This window comes from Anomaloglossus baeobatrachus, chromosome 5, assembly GCF_048569485.1.
Source record: "Anomaloglossus baeobatrachus isolate aAnoBae1 chromosome 5, aAnoBae1.hap1, whole genome shotgun sequence".
NCBI classification, from domain to species: Eukaryota; Metazoa; Chordata; class Amphibia; order Anura; family Aromobatidae; genus Anomaloglossus; species Anomaloglossus baeobatrachus.
Window position 1 is genome coordinate 135,633,532 of NC_134357.1, and position 20,496 is coordinate 135,654,027.

General features: G+C 46.5%; 1 protein-coding gene across 2 annotated transcripts in view; it reads right to left on the reverse strand.

Moving 5' to 3' along the window:
- The window catches only part of PALD1 (phosphatase domain containing paladin 1), a 359,914-nt gene that overhangs the window by 186,166 nt on the left and 153,252 nt on the right, over positions 1–20,496 (reverse strand). For both annotated transcript variants that reach the window (XM_075348925.1, XM_075348924.1), the window contains exons 9-10: positions 10,995–11,091; positions 1,259–1,363 (exon numbers count right to left, since the gene is read on the reverse strand). In XM_075348925.1, coding sequence (XP_075205040.1) covers positions 1,259–1,363; positions 10,995–11,091 — 202 coding nt within the window. The remainder of the gene's footprint in view (positions 1–1,258; positions 1,364–10,994; positions 11,092–20,496) is intronic.

A 20,496-nucleotide genomic window follows, 5' to 3' on the forward strand; every position in this document is an offset into this window, starting at 1 on the left:
TTGGACATGGTCCACTGCTTGCCACCTAGCCAGTAGACCAGGGCCACTACCCTGGCTACCCCCCACTAGGCACAGCCTTGACCTTGCACTGTCACTTCCACTCCTCTCCACTTGAACTCCAAACTTCAACTCCAAACTTCAACTTAGACTGACTGGTTCCCTCCCCCGGATCCTCAAGACCCCTAGGTGGGCGCTCCCAATCCGCCTGGTCCTGCCCACTGGTGTGTCCTTCCTACCCTGAGGGGGGTGGCTAGGATTTTGTGGCTGATGGAACCTGGTGTGGGATTGTGTTATGTGGGGTGTAGTGCTCCTCTGTGACCACCTGGCGTCGCCAGGGCATCACAATTACACAGGCTGCAAGTACGATATCCTGGTTAATCATTTTATTTATTTAAAGAGTATAAAGAAAATAAACTGCTGACCTGGACAACAAGAACAAGAACAATCTGTTAAAATGTTTAACTGATGGTAGTTTTTTAATCCATCAGATTGCAGTATCATACATCACATCGCACATATTACGCCCATGTATCTCTTATCACTGCTGTCTATACAGCCACTCCTAATCAGATGGAAATATCTAGATGATTGGGTAACAGAATACTTTGTCAGTCTTCATTTTTAGGAAGAATGTATTTGATGTGGCCCGTTGGAGGTTTTGACATCTCCTTTAGTCGATCTCAGACTGTTACAAATTCTAATCTAGAGACACAGAACATGAAGACAATATCTTATAACCACACGGCTATGACAGACACATCTACTTAGAGATGAAGATAAATTTCCTTGTGAGTGCTCTCTTGGAACAGATTGTGAATTCCTAAAGCTTCCTGGATGACAAACATTGCATGAGAGATGCGCGGCCATTCTCAGCACATTGTCACCCAGACACTTGCTCTTACTGAATACACCTTCCTGACACCGTTTACGTCAAGTCTGTCCTGTTTATACGACTCGTTTGGATTGTTATGAATCAGAGAAGACACAATTTCCTTCCTTTTTTAAACTAACAGCCCCGGATCTGCCAGCGGGGCCTGCAATGTGTACATTGTGGTTAGATAATGAGGAAGAGGATTTTGTTCTAGCTGCAGGGAAGACGACACCTGTCTGCATGAGCGCAAACGCCAAAGAGGTCACAGGCACGTAGCCATATAACAGAGCACTAATGAATATTACACAATGTCATAACAACCCTGCGTCTTATGAAGTGTCAGCTCTCTGACCACATCTGAAGCTTACACAAGGGAGGCTCATTTACCTGAATTTGGTAGTCTTCACCAATGCCTTCCAGCTTTTTCTTGCAATCATATATAGCCGACTTGATATTATGCATTTCCGAACATAAGAAAATAGCATGGTCCACCTATAGAAGATAAAAGGTAAACTTGTCAGCAGATACCAGGACATTGAATTGAATCTGAAAGGAAATAGACTGCATGACTCTCATTAAAAGACAGGATAGTGGGTCAATCGTCACTTCCATCAGTATACAGTAACATTACAATAGGCCTAATGTATGGAAACCAGTGTAGACAACAACTGGAAAACTAACAACTAAATTTAGCTTCATTTCTTACCAAAGCAAAATCAGATGGGTTAATGAAAGTACGGTACTTCTACATTTCAGCATTGTTTCCCTGGCATCACTGAGGTCCCAGAGTCTAAATCCAGCTACAGGCAACATCTGCTAAGCTTCAATATTCCCTACAGGTAAAGGCTCCCATGCATATTAAATTAAAGGGATCAACTCTCCTAAGCTGTCTATATGGACATGTAGGTCATCAAAAGCTGAATACAATAATAGCTTAATAATTGCAATCCGATGTCTTATTCCCGAGAAGACCATGTTTTTCTTATATGTAAATAAGCGATTCCAGGCTATGGGCTGGACACAGATCTACATGAGAATCTGCCTCCAGAGATTATTTTACGTAAAAGGGAGAAGTTACTAGTTCAAACATAAAAGTAGAAGTGAGCTTTTTGTCTTATTCTAACATTAGCTGGAGCTCTCACAGCTCTGCTGTATTGTAACAAACTGGCTGTCTTACGAGATGGAAAATTAAGCACTGAGAGGACAAAAGTGAATAATCAGCAGCACTCCCACACCCTATAGACAAAAACCCAAAGAGCACAGGAGTGCAAAACAGTCTGAGCATATGCAGCTGCTTCACCTCTTAACCTCTCCACTTAGCTGCTGTCTCAATTGTGAGTATTGTTTTAAGATGATTTGAATAAAGTGATTGTTTTTACCTATGGGGTAAGCGCCACTGATTCTTCACGTTTGAACTTGTGATAGGCCCTTTCCCTGTGACTGTTCAGCAGAGCACCACCACACTTCACATGAGATGCACCGGATTAAAAAAAGGAGAGGTGAGTAATTGATGTTGTGATTACATTTTCCAGTTTGGGGCTCCCTCTTGTGGTCAGTGCTGGCGGTGCAGTTGACTTGCGGAATGAGAGCCACACACCTGTGGAGGACTGGCAATCAGGCTTTTCAGATTGGGACTATATAACTGAGTAGTTTTCTCCTGTTACTTGCCGGTTCTCAATGGATATCCTGTGTGTTAAGGACATTCTGAAACCAGCCCTGCTCTATACCAGAAGTCCTCTCAGATAAGTTGGTCTTTGTACCTCTGCTTATTGTTTCCACTCTCTTGTTGTTTTTTTCTGTTTTGGTACTAATGCTTGATTCCTATTTTGCCTGTGTGGAGTTCCTGGTGGAATTGGATCATTCCCTGTTGGGAGTGTCTGTATTCTTAGCTCCATGATTCTGCAATGTATTGTGTTTTGTCATGCTTGATATTAAATTCAGTCCCTCATCTATATTAGTGTTTTTGGATCCCAGTAACATCAGAATGCTGATATAGTGGGGAAGAGTCTGTGTGGGCTCAGGGTTTTTCCATATCAGGCGTGCTGAGACTTTTTTTAGGGTTTTAACGGCTGCAGACAGTCCCTGAATCAGACAGGTCCCTGAATCATAACAGTACAAGATCCTCTATGGCACCCAGAGAAAAAGAGGCAAAAAACGCATAAAAAAAAAATTCTGACACTTTTTTTTGGAGTACTCTGGAATCTTAGGTAGGGCAGGTCAGACACTCTGAAAGGGCTCTACTCAAGTAATGAGTATAATGGAAGTGGAATGGTTGGTCAGTTTGGCTTTCTGCCCACATACAGCCAGTCATATACAGAGCATTTCCAGAGGCAAGGAGGGCGGGGACATTTTTTTTGGGACACAGTACATCCAAAAACATGAGAGTCATTCAGAGACTGCAAATAACTCTTACTGGGGTGCCTCCTCACAGCATGCAGTGAAGCAAGCCTGTGTGTTGTACTCATTGTTTCACAGATAACTCATCCGTACACCCGTGATATTCGGCCAAGCAACGCGAGTACCCAAATACCCCGATGCGCGATCAAGTACCAAGCATTCTCATCCATCATTACTAACAATAGTTCATCTGATATATTTGTATAGGGGGGTTAAAGAAGCACTCCCATCAAAGTTTTTTGCTCACCTTCTACCCAGTTAATTCTTCTCTTTTACATTAAGTCTATGACATCATGTGATTAAAAACAGACTGGCTGAATCCTCAAAACACTTTGTAGTTTCAATGATAACTCATGCAGGGAAAAGAGACTTCCTGTTTCTACATAGAGCTTAGAAGGATTTAGCTAATTTGTTTTTAATCTCATGATGTCATAGACCTAATGGAAAAGAGAAGAATTAACTGAGTAGAAAAGCAAAATGACCAATTGTAAGTACACAGTGCTATATAATATGATGACTGCAATATATTAAGAGGATACAAACTTTGAAGTGCTTCTTTAAAGAGAGAGACTCTCGTAAATTCTTGTATTCTCAAGAACTCCAAAAATCATATCGATAGGTTGATTGTCATATTTTAAAATTAGCCAGTATGAGCGTCACATCAGGATTTTAGATTGATGTGAGCCCCACTGGGATGATATAAAAAGGAAACTAGCAATTTGTCAACAGAAAGTTACAAACAAATGCAAAATAAATAAAAATGTCTCAGCAAGGTTTATATAGCGACAGTTACACAGGTGATAGGTCCTGCACAATGTATTGGTCACCCTCCACTACAGAAAGTAATGTTATGCAATTAAAAACCCAACTCATATTGTTTTTTTTACAGGCAGTTCAGCAGGAAATTATTTTCCCTGAAGAATCCAGAGATTAATCTGTGGGGATTAAATCACAGAAAATTGTGCAAAGTAGGAGACTTTTAAAGAGGGATTAATCTCAGGAGAATTCATTGCTGCGATTAATCTGCCTGTGTTGTTTAGTCCTTAATTACATGTACATAGAGTCAACCACACATTATCTAAGAATAATAGATTATGTGAGAAAGGCAAAAATGCATTGTAAATTTCACTTTATTGCTTTGTTCCATCAAAAATCTGCTATTAAACAATAATTGTGAGGAAGCAAAAAATTAATATATCCAAATACGCCTCGGTTCCAGAAAAGGTTAGTCGATCCATTGACTTTTTGTAACTGCTTTATAGTCAACTCAATGCAGTCATTACAGTCACAATGCAACCCCATGGATTATACACACAATACAACTCAATGCAAAATCTGAAAAAGAAAAACATTAAAGAATAAAAAATTTAGGTAGAAAGACAAAAACGAGTGTAACACATCTTGGATTATGTTCACACGTTGCATTTTTGCAGCTTTTTTCTGAATGCAAAACCGCTCTCAAAAAACTGGTTGTGCTGCGTTTTCACTGCTGATTATAGGTGTCTTTTGTCTAAAGTACAGTAAAACTTATTTTTTTCACCAAAAACGTATGGTTGTGTTTGTGCACATCCTCATTGCTTTCTATGGTGAAAATCACTGAAAAAATTGACCGGCTGCAGAATTTAAAAAACACAACAGTTTTCCAATTTAATCAGGAGAAGAAAAAAAAAAGATTTGTATAAGATTTCTGAAGTCTCTTAGCCTTTGCTGATCCTTTAAAAAGCATCTTTTAATTTGCATTAAAAAAGCTGCAAAAACACAACGTGTGAACATAGTCTAACAGTAAAAAGGGGATTATAGCTGAAAAGCATGCCACTGACTCTGTAGCTGTCCCTATTCCCTATATTATAGCGCAGGGATCCCCTATGTATGGCTCAGGAGTAGAGATGAGTGAACTTGAGGTTCGGATTTTAGACCAAACACCAAATTTAAAAATCAAGGTTTGGGGTCGAGGATCGGATGCTGTACGTGCGAACAAAACTCATGCGAGCAACGCTGTGCTCAGGTACGCTCAGTGCTCAGCCCTGTGCGAGCCGCTTGCAGTGTTTAAACGGCGAATAGTGGGGGTAAGAACAGCGTGAACACATGTAGTGTGCAACAAAAAAAGTTTGAAAAAGCCTGCCCACTCTCTCCCGGGAGTGATCGGCTTATGGCTGGCTGCATGTGGACGAGACTCAAACTGCTAATCAGTGACTTGATTCGGGGTTCAAGTGAAGCTCGAGTCTGTGGAGCTAGACTAATTTGCTGCTGGCGAACCGAACCTTGATGGAACTGTCGCGAGCGGGGAAGGACGCCGCTGCGCTCGCTAACGCTCGGGTCCGGCGCTGCTGCGATGGCTGCTCGGTGGCTCGAGCGGTAGGCCGGATCCGGGGACTCGAGCGGCGCTCCTCGCCCGTGAGTGAAAGGGGGGGGTAGTTTAGTTTGGGGATTTGGTCCGTGACGCCACCCACGGGTTGTGGTGAGGTTGGACACCACCGCTGCTGGTGACGGGGATCTTGGGACCGATGGTAGGGAGCAGCTAGGATGTTGTTTCCCCTCTGTGGGTAGCGGTTGGTGGTCCCGGGGCCCGATGAGGTGACGGGGAGGCAGGGTTGGCAAGGTGCAGAGTCGCCTGGGCTGCGCAGTGCGGTGCCGGACGGCACAGTTGTACTCTCTCAGCCACAAATGTACACAAAGTCTCTGGTAAACCAAACGGCTGGATGGACGGGTCCCGCAGCCGGCTGCTGTGACTTCTCCCGGACGGTTGGTGGTGGCTGCCTTTCCCTGCACCTTTGTGCATGTTCAGTCCCGATGGATTCCCACTGGTAACCCGCAGCGTGTATATGTGCCGGAGGAGCCCTTTTGCCCGCAGGCTCTGGCCCTTGGAACTCTACCTGTGGCGGTAGCTGTATTTCCTTTTGCTGGTCGGAAGGTTGCCTTCAATCGGGTCTTGGCTGTTAGGAAACCCCTGGGGTTCCGGTCACTGACGGATTTGACCTCTAATGGCGACTCCAAGCCTGGTCGGGGTTCGCAGGCCCTGCCTGTGTGTGCTGGCTTCACTTCGCTCCCTGGTTCGGTACCGGTGGGCCACCGCCCGTCTCCGGTCCTATGGTTCCGTGTTGATCTGCCTCTCCTGCAGACGGCCACCACCGTCTGCCAACCTTGCTCCTAGTGTCCGGGCCACACACCCAGACACGGTCAGTTTACTCCTCCACTACTACTTCACTCCTTTCACTTCCACCTCCCTAACTGATCTGCCTTCCTTTTCCCGCCTCCAGGACTGTGAACTCCTCAGTGGGTGGGGCCAACTGCCTGGCTGCACCCCACCTGGTGTGGACATCAGCCCCTGGAGGGAGGCAACAAGGATTTTGTGTCTGGCTGATGTGCCTGTCTCGGGGTGGGGGTGTATATTGTAGTACCTGTGACGACCTGGCTAGTCCAGGGTGCCACATTCCCCCTTGGTTAAATGCAGACCGTCCGCGGGCTGCCCGTCCATCACCGGTTTTATTTTTATTTTTAACTGTAAAAATATAAAAACAAACATCAACAGTTTATGCAGTTTTAAATCTTCCCTTACGGGAGGCAGGTCACTTGAACGTTACAAAACACAGATATTTACATTTTTAATAACAACGGACGGACGGCTTCCGCTCTCCCACCCAAGCAACCTAGCCCTGATGCTGGCCCTAAGAAGTGGGCAGCACCCCTTGACCCCAGTCCAGATCCAAACTGCCCGAGCGGGAACGGGTACGGTGTCTCGCACCCGGCTGTCACTTCAGGGGACCCCACGTCCATGGGGGACCCCTTACCCCCGGAGGATCGCCACCGGTTGCGGTAGTGGCAGGCCTGGGCCATCTCTTTCCTCCAGGCCCATCCTCCAAAATAGGCCTCTCCGGAGGCGGCAACGGAAACATGCCCCAACATATTTACAATCCCACAAGTTCGTGGGTGCCCTACAAGTTCTCAGGCATGTCCATGAAGAGTTCCTCATGCAACAGTAGCAAAGGGTCCCTACGGGGACTACTTGCCGGCAACGGCCGGGTCAATCACGGTGCCAATCAGGTTAAACTTCGGTTGATTCATTCATTTACTCATTTACTTAGCAGTTTACAGTACTGGTGGTCCCAACGGGGACAACGGTGCAACGGAGGAACCGCTGCCTTACTCCAACTCTTCCTCTGAGGTAGCCTCACCCTCCGCTGCCAATATTTCAAACATGCGGTGGCACGCCTGTTAGGAAAGGGCCGCCCGGTATTTCCACCGGTGCGCGGGACATAGAAAGCTACCGGCTCACTGCCGTGACGAAGATTCTCACCTGCTTCCTCAGACTCCGAAACTGGCTCTGTATCAGGTCCGGAATCATCACTCCTAACCCCCTCACGGTCAGGCGCTCCCTCTAGGGCCAGGCAGACGGCCGGGGCTTTCTTCTCCTCTGCGCCAGGTGAGTCGTTACCAGTTGCAGCAGCTTCCAGGCCTGCAGCCTCCTCAAGCTCTCCGACCTCCGGACCCTCGGCACTCAGCATCTCGGGTCCCACCGCCATAGCACGGGGCAGCAGGTCAGGCAGGTTAGCGCTGGGGATCCTTATGGGTAGTGGCAGGGACGGTACAAGGGCCAGGATCGGACCGGGTCTCCCAGCCGCAGCGGCCGGTCCCTGTGGGACATGGAGGCGTGGGTCCACCAGCTCCGTCATGTCGGCTCCCATCTTGTGCATCTGGGCAATCGCAACCAGCGCTTCCACCTCGGTGGCCCACTGGTCCGCCAGGAGACGTATCTGATTCTGATGACGTTGGTTAGACTCAGTTACTCGGGCCCTCATCCACGCCATGGTCCCGGTCGCGGGCTGCTGGGCCTCGGGCGGTGCAGGCGGGGCTGACATGTTGTCACGGCTTCAGGGTTCTAGGAACCGGGTTGTTTACAGAGTCCTGGCGTCCCTGCTTTTATGGCCACGGTTCACATGCGGCCAGACGCCATCCGTCCCCCCTTGGTCTTTTCTCAGCACCTCCTCTTCAGGGGCGGGGATTCGTCTTTCGCGCCTACACTGCTCGAGAAGATGCTCGAGCGGGAAAATCTTCGCGCCCAAGATGGCGGATTCTGAAATTTTCCGTCCAAACACCGCCGGCGGGGCACAAGGCGCACTTCTACCAGCCGGCAGACCGGTAAGATCCTGTTCGTGATGCCAAGTTGTCGCGGGCGGGGAAGGACGCCGCTGCGCTGCGCTCACTAACGCTCGGGTCCGGCGCTGCTGCGATGGCTGCTCGGTGGCTCGAGCGGTGGGCCGGATCCGGGGACTTGAGCGGCGCTCCTTGCCCGTGAGTGAAAGGGGGGGTAGTTTGGTTTGGGGATTTGGTCCGTGACGCCACCCACGGGTTGTGGTGAGGTTGGACACCACCGCTGCTGGTGATGGGGATCCTGGGAGCGATGGTAGGGAGCAGCTGGGATGTTGTTTCCCCCCTTCGTGGGTAGGGGTTGGTGGTCCCGGGGCCCGGTGAGGTGACGGGGAGGCAGGGTTGGCAAGCTGCAGGGTCGCCTGGGCTGCGCAGCGCGGTGCCGGACGGCACAGTTGTACTCACTCAGCCACAAATGTACACAAAGTCTCTGGTAAACCAAACGGCTGGATGGACGGGTCCCGCAGCTGGCTGCTGTGACTTCTCCCGGACAGTTGGTGGTGGCTGCCTTTCCCTGCACCCTTGTGTATGTTCCGTCCCGATGGATTCCCACTGGTAACCCGCTCCCCAGCGTGTATATGTGTCGGAGGAGCCCTTTTGCCCGCAGGCTCTGGCCCTTGGAACTCTAGCTGTGGCGGTAGCTGTATTTCCTTTTGCTGGGCGGACGGTTGCCTTCAATCGGGTCTTGGCTGTTAGGAAACCCCTGGGGTTCCGGTCACTGATGGATTTGACCTCTAATGGCGACTCCAAGCCTGGTCGGGGTCCGCAGGCCCTGCCTGTGTGTGCTGGCTTCACTTCGCTCCCCGGTTCGGTACCGGCGGGCCACCGCCCATCCCCGGTCCTACGGTTCCGCGTTGATCTGCCTCTCCTGCAGACGGCCACCACCGTCTGCCATCCTTGCTCTTAGTGCCCGGGCCACACACCCGGACACGGTCAGTTTACTCCTCCACTACTACTTCACTCCTTTCACTTCCACCTCCCTAACTGATCTGCCTTCCTTTTCCCGCCTCCAGGACTGTGAACTCCTTAGTGGGTGGGGCCAACCGCCTGGCTACACCCCACCTGGTGTGGACATCAGCCCCTGGAGAGAGGCAACAAGGATTTTGTGTCTGGCTGATATGCCTGTCTCAAGGTGGGGGTGTATGTTGCAGTACCTGTGATGACCTGGCTAGTCCAGGGCGCCACAGAACCGCTCATCTGTACTTGGGAGTCATATCTGGCTATGATGTAAGGCTCACAGCTGTCAGCACATTGCATTAGCACCAGGTCTAACAAACAAATTGAAGATCAAGTCTCCAAATGGTGACGTGCGGGTAAGGATGAGGAAACCCTAATCACAGGTGGCTCCGCCATTGTGCTCTGACTAACATATGGACAGGACGCTGGTCAAGTGAAGGTCCTTGTTAGGTTACTCCTCACTCTCCATACTGAGAAAACAAGCTCTATGTGGGCACTCTGCACCAAGCTCTGTTGGGATCCTTTTAAGAAAAAGGCTCTGTGGGGGTACACTGAAAAAAGGCTCTGTGGGAGTACTCTGCACCAGACCCTGTTGGGGTCCTCTTAAAGAAGGATCTGTGTGGGCACTCTGCACCAGACTCTGTTGGGGTCCTTCGTAAAGAAGGATCTGTGTGGGCACTCTGCACCAGACTCTGTTGGGGTCCTTCTTAAAAAAGGATCTGTGTGGGCACACTGCACCAGGCTCTGTCTGGGTCCTCTTAAAGAAGGATCTGTGTGGGCACCCTGCATCAGACTCTGTTGGGGTCCTTCTTAAAGAAGGATCTGTGTGGGCTTTGTGGGCACTCTGTACCAGGCTGTGTCGGGGTCCTCTTAAAGAAAGATCTGTGTGGGCACTCTGCACCAGACTATGAGGGTAAGCTGAAAAAAGGCTCTGTAGTGGAATACTTAAAATGTTTATTTTATTAATTTACTTCATATGTAACCATGATTGCTATGGAGATAGAACGCCTTTAAGTCATTGCCCTATCCACATTTGTTTCCAGAGCACTTGCGCCTATTTTGTTTCCATTTCCATCCCCCTAGCCCTTACTATAACCATTTTACAGCACAAAAGTTTGGATCAGTATTGATTTGTATAGGGTTCGGGGTCAAGTTCAGGTACCAAACTTAACTATAGTTCGGCCAAACCTGACAAACCGAAACATCCACGGGCTCATCCCTACTTGTGAGTAGTCCTGCATAGAAGAGCAGCTCTAGTTGCATATACATATATACCCACGTTGCAATAACATGCATCACAGACAATGCAGCTCCACAGTGGAAGACAATGCCTTCATTTGTCTCACATACACAGATCGCAACCCGACACAATCAGATACACACATTATGCAAATCCATGTATCATACATTCTGTTACATGCACATTGTGCATGCAGTCCAACCTACTACATTAGCATCTAACAGGCACAATCAAACCTCTAATCTAGAAAGCGGTTTGTTGTAAATTTCAGGAAAACTGCACTTTGGCGGTCAACCCACCATTAATTATGATTAGTCACATAATGCAGGAGAAGGCTACAACTAAGGAAATCATTTTGTTCTATTGAGTCATTTCAATAATTACCTCTTCAACTATTTGTTCTCCATTTGGTACCATATTGATGAAGTTTTGTATCACCTGAAAGCGTTCTTTTGGAAGCTCATTGGCATTTTGGGTAATCCTGCAATGGAAATTTATTTAGACAAAAGAAGTTATAAAAGTGGGTAAAACATTTGTACTCAAAAGTTCTAAAAGAATTTGCTAATTTTAGTAAATATGTATAAGCAAGAAACAATTAAATACCCATAATGGGTCAGTGTTTAGTAGTATAAGACTAACTGCTGATTTCATTTTTAATTTCATAAATCAATATTACACGTGAAGATAAGCAACTTTGTAATATATCTTTCTAACGCTATGTGCGCACTAGAAAAGTGATTTTTCTCAAGACAATTTCTTGAAAAACTTCTGGGAGTTGAAGATTACCGCACCTGCGGTAAAAAAACGCACCAAAACAGTGGGAAAAACGCATGTGTTTTTGCCGCGGTTTTTCTGCAGGTTGGTCCCTGCGGTTTTTTATGCTGTAACTGCAATAAATAATATAGATAATAGATAGATAATCGATAGATAGACAGACAGATAATGGATAGAGGGAAAGATGGATAGAGGAATAGATAGATCGATAATAGATGAGAAAGACCTATATAAAACCCACCCCCCTGCATATTCTAAGCTGGCACCCTTTAGTGACTTTCATGTGGCACTAAGGGGTGCTTAGCCTTGTATTTAGCCAAACAATAAATAACTAATTAAAAAAAAAAAACGACGTGATGTCCCCCTATCTATTGTAGCCAGCTAGGGTAAAGCAGACGGCTGCAGCCTGCAGACCACAGCTGGCAGCTTTACCTTGGCTGGTAATCCAAAACAGAGGGCACCCCCCGCTGTTATTTTACATTAAATAAATAATTTAAAACAAAAAACGTGGGGTTCCCCCCAAATTGGATCACCAGCTAAGGTAAAGTGAACAGCTGTAGTCTGGTATTCTCAGACTAGGGAGGTCCACTGTTATTGGACACTCCCCAGCCTAGAAATAGCAGGCCACAGCCGCCCCAGAAGTGGCGCATCCATTAGACGTGCCAATCCTGGCGCTTCGCCCCAACTCATCCCGTTGCCCAGGTGCGGTGGCAAACGGGGCAATATATGGGGTTAATGCCAGATGTGTAATGTCACCTGGCATCAGGCCCTGGGGTTTGTGATGTCAAGTGTCTATCAGATACTCGACATCACCAATCCAGTCAGTAAGAAATTAAAAATAGACAACAAAAAAAGTTTTATTTGAAATAACACTCCCCAAAACATTCCCTCTTTCACCAATTTATTGAAAAGAACAATCAATTACAGGTCCGGTGTAATCCAATAAGGGGGTCCCACGATGATCCATACCATAGTCACTGTCCCAGTCAATGAAGAACAGAATGTTCCCCATTGGCAGGGAGAGTAATGCAGTGACCTGAGCTAACATCAATAGGTCAGCCCAGGTCACTGCAGGGGATGATGAGCGCTGCCATCAGGACGTTAGATGAGGTAATTACCTGCTGTGACGATCTCCTGCACTGCTGACATCAGCACTGTCACTGCCTTCTATGCTCACTGCGTTCTCAGCAGTATCGCGAGAGCCCGTGACGTCACCGCTAGTGACAGTCTCGGGCCGCCCGCAAGACGGGCATAGAAGGCAGTGACAGCGCTGATGTCAGCAGTGCAGGAGATCGTCACAGCAGGTAATAAGCTCATCTAACCTCCTGGAGTGAGTGCTTGTCATCCCCGCGGCTGCCAGCACTGCAGGGTGAGAAGCTGCTGATACTGCAGGGCGGGGAGACACTGACACACTGCAGTGCAGGCAGCCGCTGGGCTAGAGCGGGACACAGACTGCACGGGCAGCCGCCGGAGGTCACACGGAAGCGCTTCTGTGCGGCGTCCAGGGAGTGTGATGTGTGTGTTTTCTATGTCTGTGTCTGTGATGTGTGTGTTTACTCTCCTGCGCTTCCTCTTCCTGTCATAATGACATCACTTCCCTGCAAAACGCAGGGTAGTGATGAACATTACCGCAGGTAAATCGCGGCTATTCCGAGGGTATACCGCACATCATTTGCTACCTGCGGTATACCCGCGGTATTTCGCGATTACATTACAGTGAGTGAATGGAGTGAAATACCGCAGGTACCTGCGGAAAAGAAGTGACATGCACATTTTCTCAAGAAATTTTCTCAAGAAATTCTGCAGAAAGAATTTTCTTGAGAAAAAAACGCAGTGTGCGCACAGCTATTTTTTTTTCCCATAGGTTTTGCTGGGGAATGTCTGCAGAAAGATTACAAACATTTCTCAAGAAATTTCTGCAGCAAAACCGCGGGTAAAACCGCGGGTAAAAACGCAGTGTGCACACAGGGCCTAAGCGAAATCTCCTTTTTTTTTCTCCTCCTGGACTGATCTTTCACTCTCAATTCATGGGTAAAAATCAGTAAGATTTGAATTCAGTAAAGACAGATTTCCCATTACTGAGACTGGCGATGATACCATAGTTGGAACTTATAAGATTCTATGGAGAGAGGAAGGGAAGAAGCTCGAGACAGACACAGATATTATGCAGCAAGTTCTCCTGAAATGACAGTTACACTTTAATTTAAGGACTGAGTGTAGATCAAATAATATTTACACAAAAAGTAAAAATAAAAAAGAAATCATGAGTTTCTAGTTATGCAAACCAATGATCTAGAAGGAACTTCTCAGCTGTGAAATCTAACGGCAGCAGGTTATGGAGCAGGAGGAACTGAACAGATAGATATGTAGGACATCTCTCAAACTCAAGGCCTGTCGGCTAGATGCCTTTTGTGAGGTTTGGATACAGATGGACCAGATCTTCACTTTCCCATATTCTTCTACATCTCCCAGATGCGAGTTACTGAACATCGATAAAACGTTTTTTTATTGATGGTATTAAAAAACATAAACACAAACAGTAATTAAAAATCAAGGCAAGGGGAGCATGTACTACACCCACAATGGGAACCATATGTATTAAATAACCTTAGTCCCAGCAGGTCACATAACAACTATAAATTACACAACAAGAACATTAATCAAGCAGCTAACATTATCCCCATATAATAGTAGCAATGGTCTACTTTAAATCGCTGCCCATCAAAGTACTTGGCTCATAACAATACCAGACCTGCTGTCATGTCAGTAGTACAGAACTGCTCCCCTGCCAGCCACTCCAACACGTGTTTCACACCGCTTCCTCAGGGAGTGATGTGGAGGCAAGCAGGGAGCGTTCTTATATAGGACCGGCACACATGTGTTAATTAATCCAAAACCCCATACTTTCATATATGGCGCCACCATGTCAACGCCCAACCGGAAGTTCAGGAGCGCGTCACCGTCGGCCACGTCACACGCACGCGCACTGGCATGCGATGACGCGGGCGAGGGAGACGCGTCCCCTAGCAACCATCGGGATGCAGGCAGGCGGCGCACAGCATGGGGAGAATCATGTGTTTTGTAGCCAGGTCACATGACCGCATTGTGAGCCCGCCCTAACAGGAAATCCAGGGACGCACCTCCTCAACCATATAATAACACGGAAGGGGGGAGGATGCATCCCATGGAAAACCAAAAGCGTCAGACAGAATAACATAAACACCGGGCAGATAACATACAAAGGGCACTACATAACCCATCCATCCATCCATCCTTTGTATGTTATCTGCCCGGTGTTTATGTTATTCTGTCTGACGCTTTTGGTTTTCCATGGGATGCATCCTCCCCCCTTCCGTGTTATTATATGGTTGAGGAGGTGCGTCCCTGGATTTCCTGTTAGGGCGGGCTCACAATGCGGTCATGTGACCTGGCTACAAAACACATGATTCTCCCCATGCTGTGCGCCGCCTGCCTGCATCCCGACGGTTGCTAGGGGACGCGTCTCCCTCGCCCGCGTCATCGCATGCCAGTGCGCGTGCGTGTGACGTGGCCGACGGTGACGCGCTCCTGAACTTCCGGTTGGGCGTTGACATGGTGGCGCCATATATGAAAGTATGGGGTTTTGGATTAATTAACACATGTGTGCCGGTCCTATATAAGAACGCTCCCTGCTTGCCTCCACATCACTCCCTGAGGAAGCGGTGTGAAACACGTGTTGGAGTGGCTGGCAGGGGAGCAGTTCTGTACTACTGACATGACAGCAGGTCTGGTATTGTTATGAGCCAAGTACTTTGATGGGCAGCGATTTAAAGTAGACCATTGCTACTATTATATGGGGATAATGTTAGCTGCTTGATTAATGTTCTTGTTGTGTAATTTATAGTTGTTATGTGACCTGCTGGGACTAAGGTTATTTAATACATATGGTTCCCATTGTGGGTGTAGTACATGCTCCCCTTGCCTTGATTTTTAATTACTGTTTGTGTTTATGTTTTTTAATACCATCAATAAAAAAACGTTTTATCGATTTATAAGCTTTATTGGGATAATTTGGTTTGATTAGCTGTTGGTTTATCCCAGTTGAATTTTGAATATCTGTGATTTATGGTCAACTCTTCTAATTTTGGGTTTATGCGAGTTACTGAACAGTCTGGAGATGCATGCCAAAGCTTAGAATCCAAGATGGCATGTACTCGCTGTGATGGCACCACCCTTCTTTGCTAACTGCTGGCTGATGCAGGATAGGATAAAGCCAGAGCTTAGAGAAGTATAGTACAGTTGTGACAGCAAGGGGAATCCTAAAAGTCAAAAGTAACCTTTTAACGAACCTTGTCCTATGACTTAGGATTGCTACTTCCAATAGGTGGCACTAGAGTGTCTACTTCCTCCCTGAAGATACAATTTGCATATTTCCCAGAGGAGCATTACATCTATAAGGGTGCGTGCCCACAATCAGTGTTTGCAGCATTTTGGATGCAGCATGCTTCAGCTGCTTCCACAACGCTGCGTTGTACAGTGCAAGCACAGTGGATGGGTTTCTAGGAATCCCGTGCCCACTGTGCTTCTTTTTTCTGCAGCAGACACTGACCTGTGGTGCTTGTTTCCAGACCACAGCATATCAATGGTTTGCTGCGGATTCGCATGCGTCCTCCGCAGGGGGAACAAAAGCGAGAGACCGCAGCGCACTAAACCCTGATCATGAGTAGAATCAGCTGCAGTCTCCTGCAATTTCTTGCGGAGGAGATGCGCAGCCCCACAGGTCAGGACATGCTGTGTCCAAGATGCAGTGAGTCCTGATCGTGGGCACATACCCTAAGTCTCCTCACTACTGGCATGCCGGATTGGCGTGTCAGTTTCGCAAGGAGAAAAGTTTTCCCCTTAGACCCAGTCTTCGCTTCTCATACAGCCAGATCACATCTCATACTTTACACTGACGAGAGGCACTCACCCCGAAACAACGTGTCTGCAAATTGAGGTTCTGATCTGGCATAAATCCTAAATCAGATTACAAGGCTCGTTAAAGGGCCACTTTTGACTTTTAGGATTGCTACTTCCAATAGGTTTGTCTCTTTCCTCCCTGAAGACATAATTTTCATATTTTATTTGTTGAAATCTTTGCCATTTTTGTGCTTTATAATCAAGGAGTGGTCCTAATTAGTAACTGACAATATTCCATGTATTAGAGATCGCTTTCAGTTCTGAATTAGGACATTCCATTAAAAAGGACTGATAGCTTAAAACAAAAAAATCCCTGAGCTCCTCCATTTCTGTATGTTTTCCCCCATTTTGCACTACTTCACTCCATTGCAGAAATATTCACATTTGTTGCTTTTGGAGCACACTATGTGAAATCTCTGCTTATAGTTCAACCGTGCATTTCTTCAAAGTTATCTGGGGGCATGTGCGTTCTCCCCTCCTTAAAGGTGCCAATCAAATCTCGACAGTGTAATCTGCTGGATTATCTGTGATAAACAATTTCAGGTGGGGAGGGAGCCCACACCCCCAGATAAAATTTTAAAGAACACCCAGTTGCACTATAAGCAGAGATTTCACATACTATGTTCCAAAAACAGTGTGAAACGTGAATATCTCTGCAATGGAGGGATGCAGCGCAAAACAGAAAAGAGCTGCAGAATTAGGGTTTCAAGCATTTTTACAAGGCATTTGAGCAAATGACTAATTCTTTTTAACTGCCAAGCAAAGAATGGGTAGGGATTTTAGAGACTAAATACAAGATGTCCTGAATCTTTTTACCACAAAACTATACATTATGTTGCTTAGCTCCTCTTGCTGTATAACGTGCAGCTGACAGTGAAGACTGGATTCTCAATGTGACAAGTTCCCTTTAAGGCATATGGCTTGTAAAGAACTAATTAGAATAAAGACATCTTTCTGCCTGCCAAACTGCACTGGTACCAAATATTCTTAAGCAACTACAAGACATTGTCATAGAAACCAGCTCCTGTCTATAATCTTACTATGTAAATACATCTGATTTATATTACCACCCGGCCCTAGAAGAATGTGGGACACTCAGACTGAATGCGATTGCTCATGGATGTATTTGCAAACCGTTAAATTCAGGGTAAATGACTCTTTATGTGCGATGTGACTTGCAATGGATAATGCTCCACTTGTATTTCTCTAAAATCCTCCTATGTGAGGTCTCGAAACAATGTAAAAATTAACCAATATCTTTGAATGACCACCTTATAGGTCCTGATACAACAACAAATGTGATCACTAAAAGTGTGCAAACCGGAGAACCTAAAAAGCTCCATTGTTGGATAGTACTCCTAGACATGTGCCGACCATCGGGCCCGAACAGAGGGAATTTAGTGTGCTAATATCCAATGTGCACAAGATCTCTATTAACCAAACGTATGCAAAACATTTTTTTGGAACCTATTTGGCTAACATGCCTTTGTGTTAACTTAAAGGGTTTTTCCCATCTCTAAGATCCTATCCCGATACGTAGTAGGAATCATATTAGCACATACTTCCAATTAGAAATGTAGTATAGTTCTTCTGATTCACTGTCGTTTACTTCATGTTTAGAGCATTGCAGGACCTTAGGTATCCATAGTTACGACCACGCATTTAGTCACAGCCAGAGAGTTGCTAATGGTCATAACCATGGATACCTAAGGTCCAGCAATGCCCTGAACATGAGGTAAGTGATAGTGAATCAGAAGAGCTATACTACATTTCTAATTGGAGGTATTTGCTAATACAGTATATTAATATACCGTACTACATATTGGGATAGGATCAAGGCGATGGGAATAACCCTTTAATAAAAACCATGGTTAATTTTGCATTTAATAATTTCATGCAAAACACGATAAACCTATGGTATATTACTCTGCATACTATTTTGGAAGTATAGAACTATATAAATATATGACATGCTTTAAAAGGGAACCTGAGACATATAGAAATGTTATTTACCTGCAGATATAGGGTTAATCTGCTGGTAAACAGCATTTTAAAGGTATGCTCACATGTTGTGTTTTTTCAAGAGTTTTATGCAAATTAAAAGCCATGTTTTACAAGGGTATGTGCGCACTAGGCGTTTTTTTCACGCTGCGTTTTTATGTGCGTTTTTGTCTAAAAAACGCACCCGCGGCTAAAAAAAACGCGGCAAAAACGCATGCGTTTTTGCCGCGATTTGGTGCGTTTTTTGCTGCGTTTTTGCTCACTGCGTTTTTAATCAGTGCACAATGCCATTAAAGATTGTTGATGAAAAAAAAAAAAAAAAAAAGGTCTGATGTCATTTCCTTCTTCAAAATGTTCATTGTATGCAGGAGAGCAGACAGCTGCAGAACTAGTGTATGCAGGAGAGCAGACAGCAGCTGCAGAACTACAAGTCTCAGCATCCTCCATTCACTAGTGTATGGAGGAGAGCAGACAGCAGCTGCAGAACTACAAATCTCAGCATCCTCCATTCACTAGTGTATGCAGGAGAGCAGACAGCAGCTGCAGAACTACAAGTCTCAGCATCCTCCATTCACTAGTGTATGCAGGAGAGCAGACAGCAGCTGCAGAACTACAAGTCTCAGCATCCTCCATTCACTAGTGTATGCAGGAGAGCAGACAGCAGCTGCAGAACTACAAGTCTCAGCATCCTCCATCCAGGACTGTATGCAGTTTTTTGCCCAAAAAGAAAAAAAAAATGACGTGGGCTTCGCCATATTTTTGTATGCTAGCCGGGTACAGCAGGCAGGTACGGGCTGCCCCCAACCGCCAGCTGCCTATTTGTACCCGGCTGGGAACCAAAAATATAGAGAAGCCCTTTTTTTTAATTATTTCATGAAATAATTTAAAAAAAAAATGACGTGGGCTTCGCCTAATTTTTGAGTCCAGCCGGGTACAACTAGGCAGCTGGGGATTGGAATCCACAGTGCAGGGTGCCCATGCTTTCTGGGCACCCCCACTGCGAATTGCAGTCCGCAGCCACCCCAGAAAATGGCGCTTTCATAGAAGCGCCATCTTCTGGCGCTGTATCCAACTCTTCCAGCTGCCCTGAAGCCGGGTGGCTAGCTAGGTAATAATGGGGTTAGGGCTAGCTGTATAGCTGGCCCTAAGCCCGAAATTCATGGTGTCACGCCAATATTAGACATGGCCACCATGAATTTCTAGTAATGATAAAAAAAAAACACAACACAGAGAAAAATATTTTTATTAGAAATAAAACACAACACAATTAGTGACTCCATCTTTATTGAAATAAACCCCCCTCCGCAGTAATCCTGGGTCAGGGTCCCGCGCCGTCCAATCAGGATCCAATATCATCTGATCGGTTTGCTGGAAGGCAAAGCGATCAGATGATGTGTCAGGATCAAGTGCCTGAATCACATCACACATCAGCTGATTGTATAAAAGCCGATTATACAATCAGCTGATGCATCAGTAGAAAAAAAAAAAAATACATACTCACTTATGTGCTGTGGTGATTACCGGCAGCTCCTGGAGCGATCGATTGGACAGGAGTCTGATCCTATACGATCGCTGCCGGAGCTGCCGGTAATCAGCTGATGAAGTCCGCTGACGGCAGGATCAGCTGATAGCCGGCCGGGCGCGAAAAAGCCGGCGAGACTACGATCAGCTGATGCGTCAGGTGACTGCATCAGGTGATCCACCGCCAGGTCCTGCAAGCAAGGTCCTGCCCCGGGGAGACTGCACACAGCCAGAGCGACGGGACCGGGAGGAGCTGGGAGCGGGCATGGCACCGGGACCCTGCGGACAGGTGAGTATATGACATTTTTTTTTTCTACTGTTCACTTTGGCTTTCGCCGCTGCCTCCACCTCCCGCCCAGACATGGCGCCGCACGGAGCTGACATGCACAGGACGGGAGGTGGAGGCAGCGGTGACGGTACCGGGAGGATTCATGCTTCTGTGTTTACCAACAGAAGGAATCCTCTTCCTGTACACGTCACTGTAGTACCCACCCCTTGCGTTTATAGCTGCGTTTTTAGTCATAGAAACGCGGCTATATGCGTTATTCATTGCGTTTTTAACATCTCATTGAATTCAATGAGTGAAAAACGCAGTGGAAAACGCAGAAATAATTGACATGCTGCGTTTTTGTGGTCACCACAAAAACGCAGC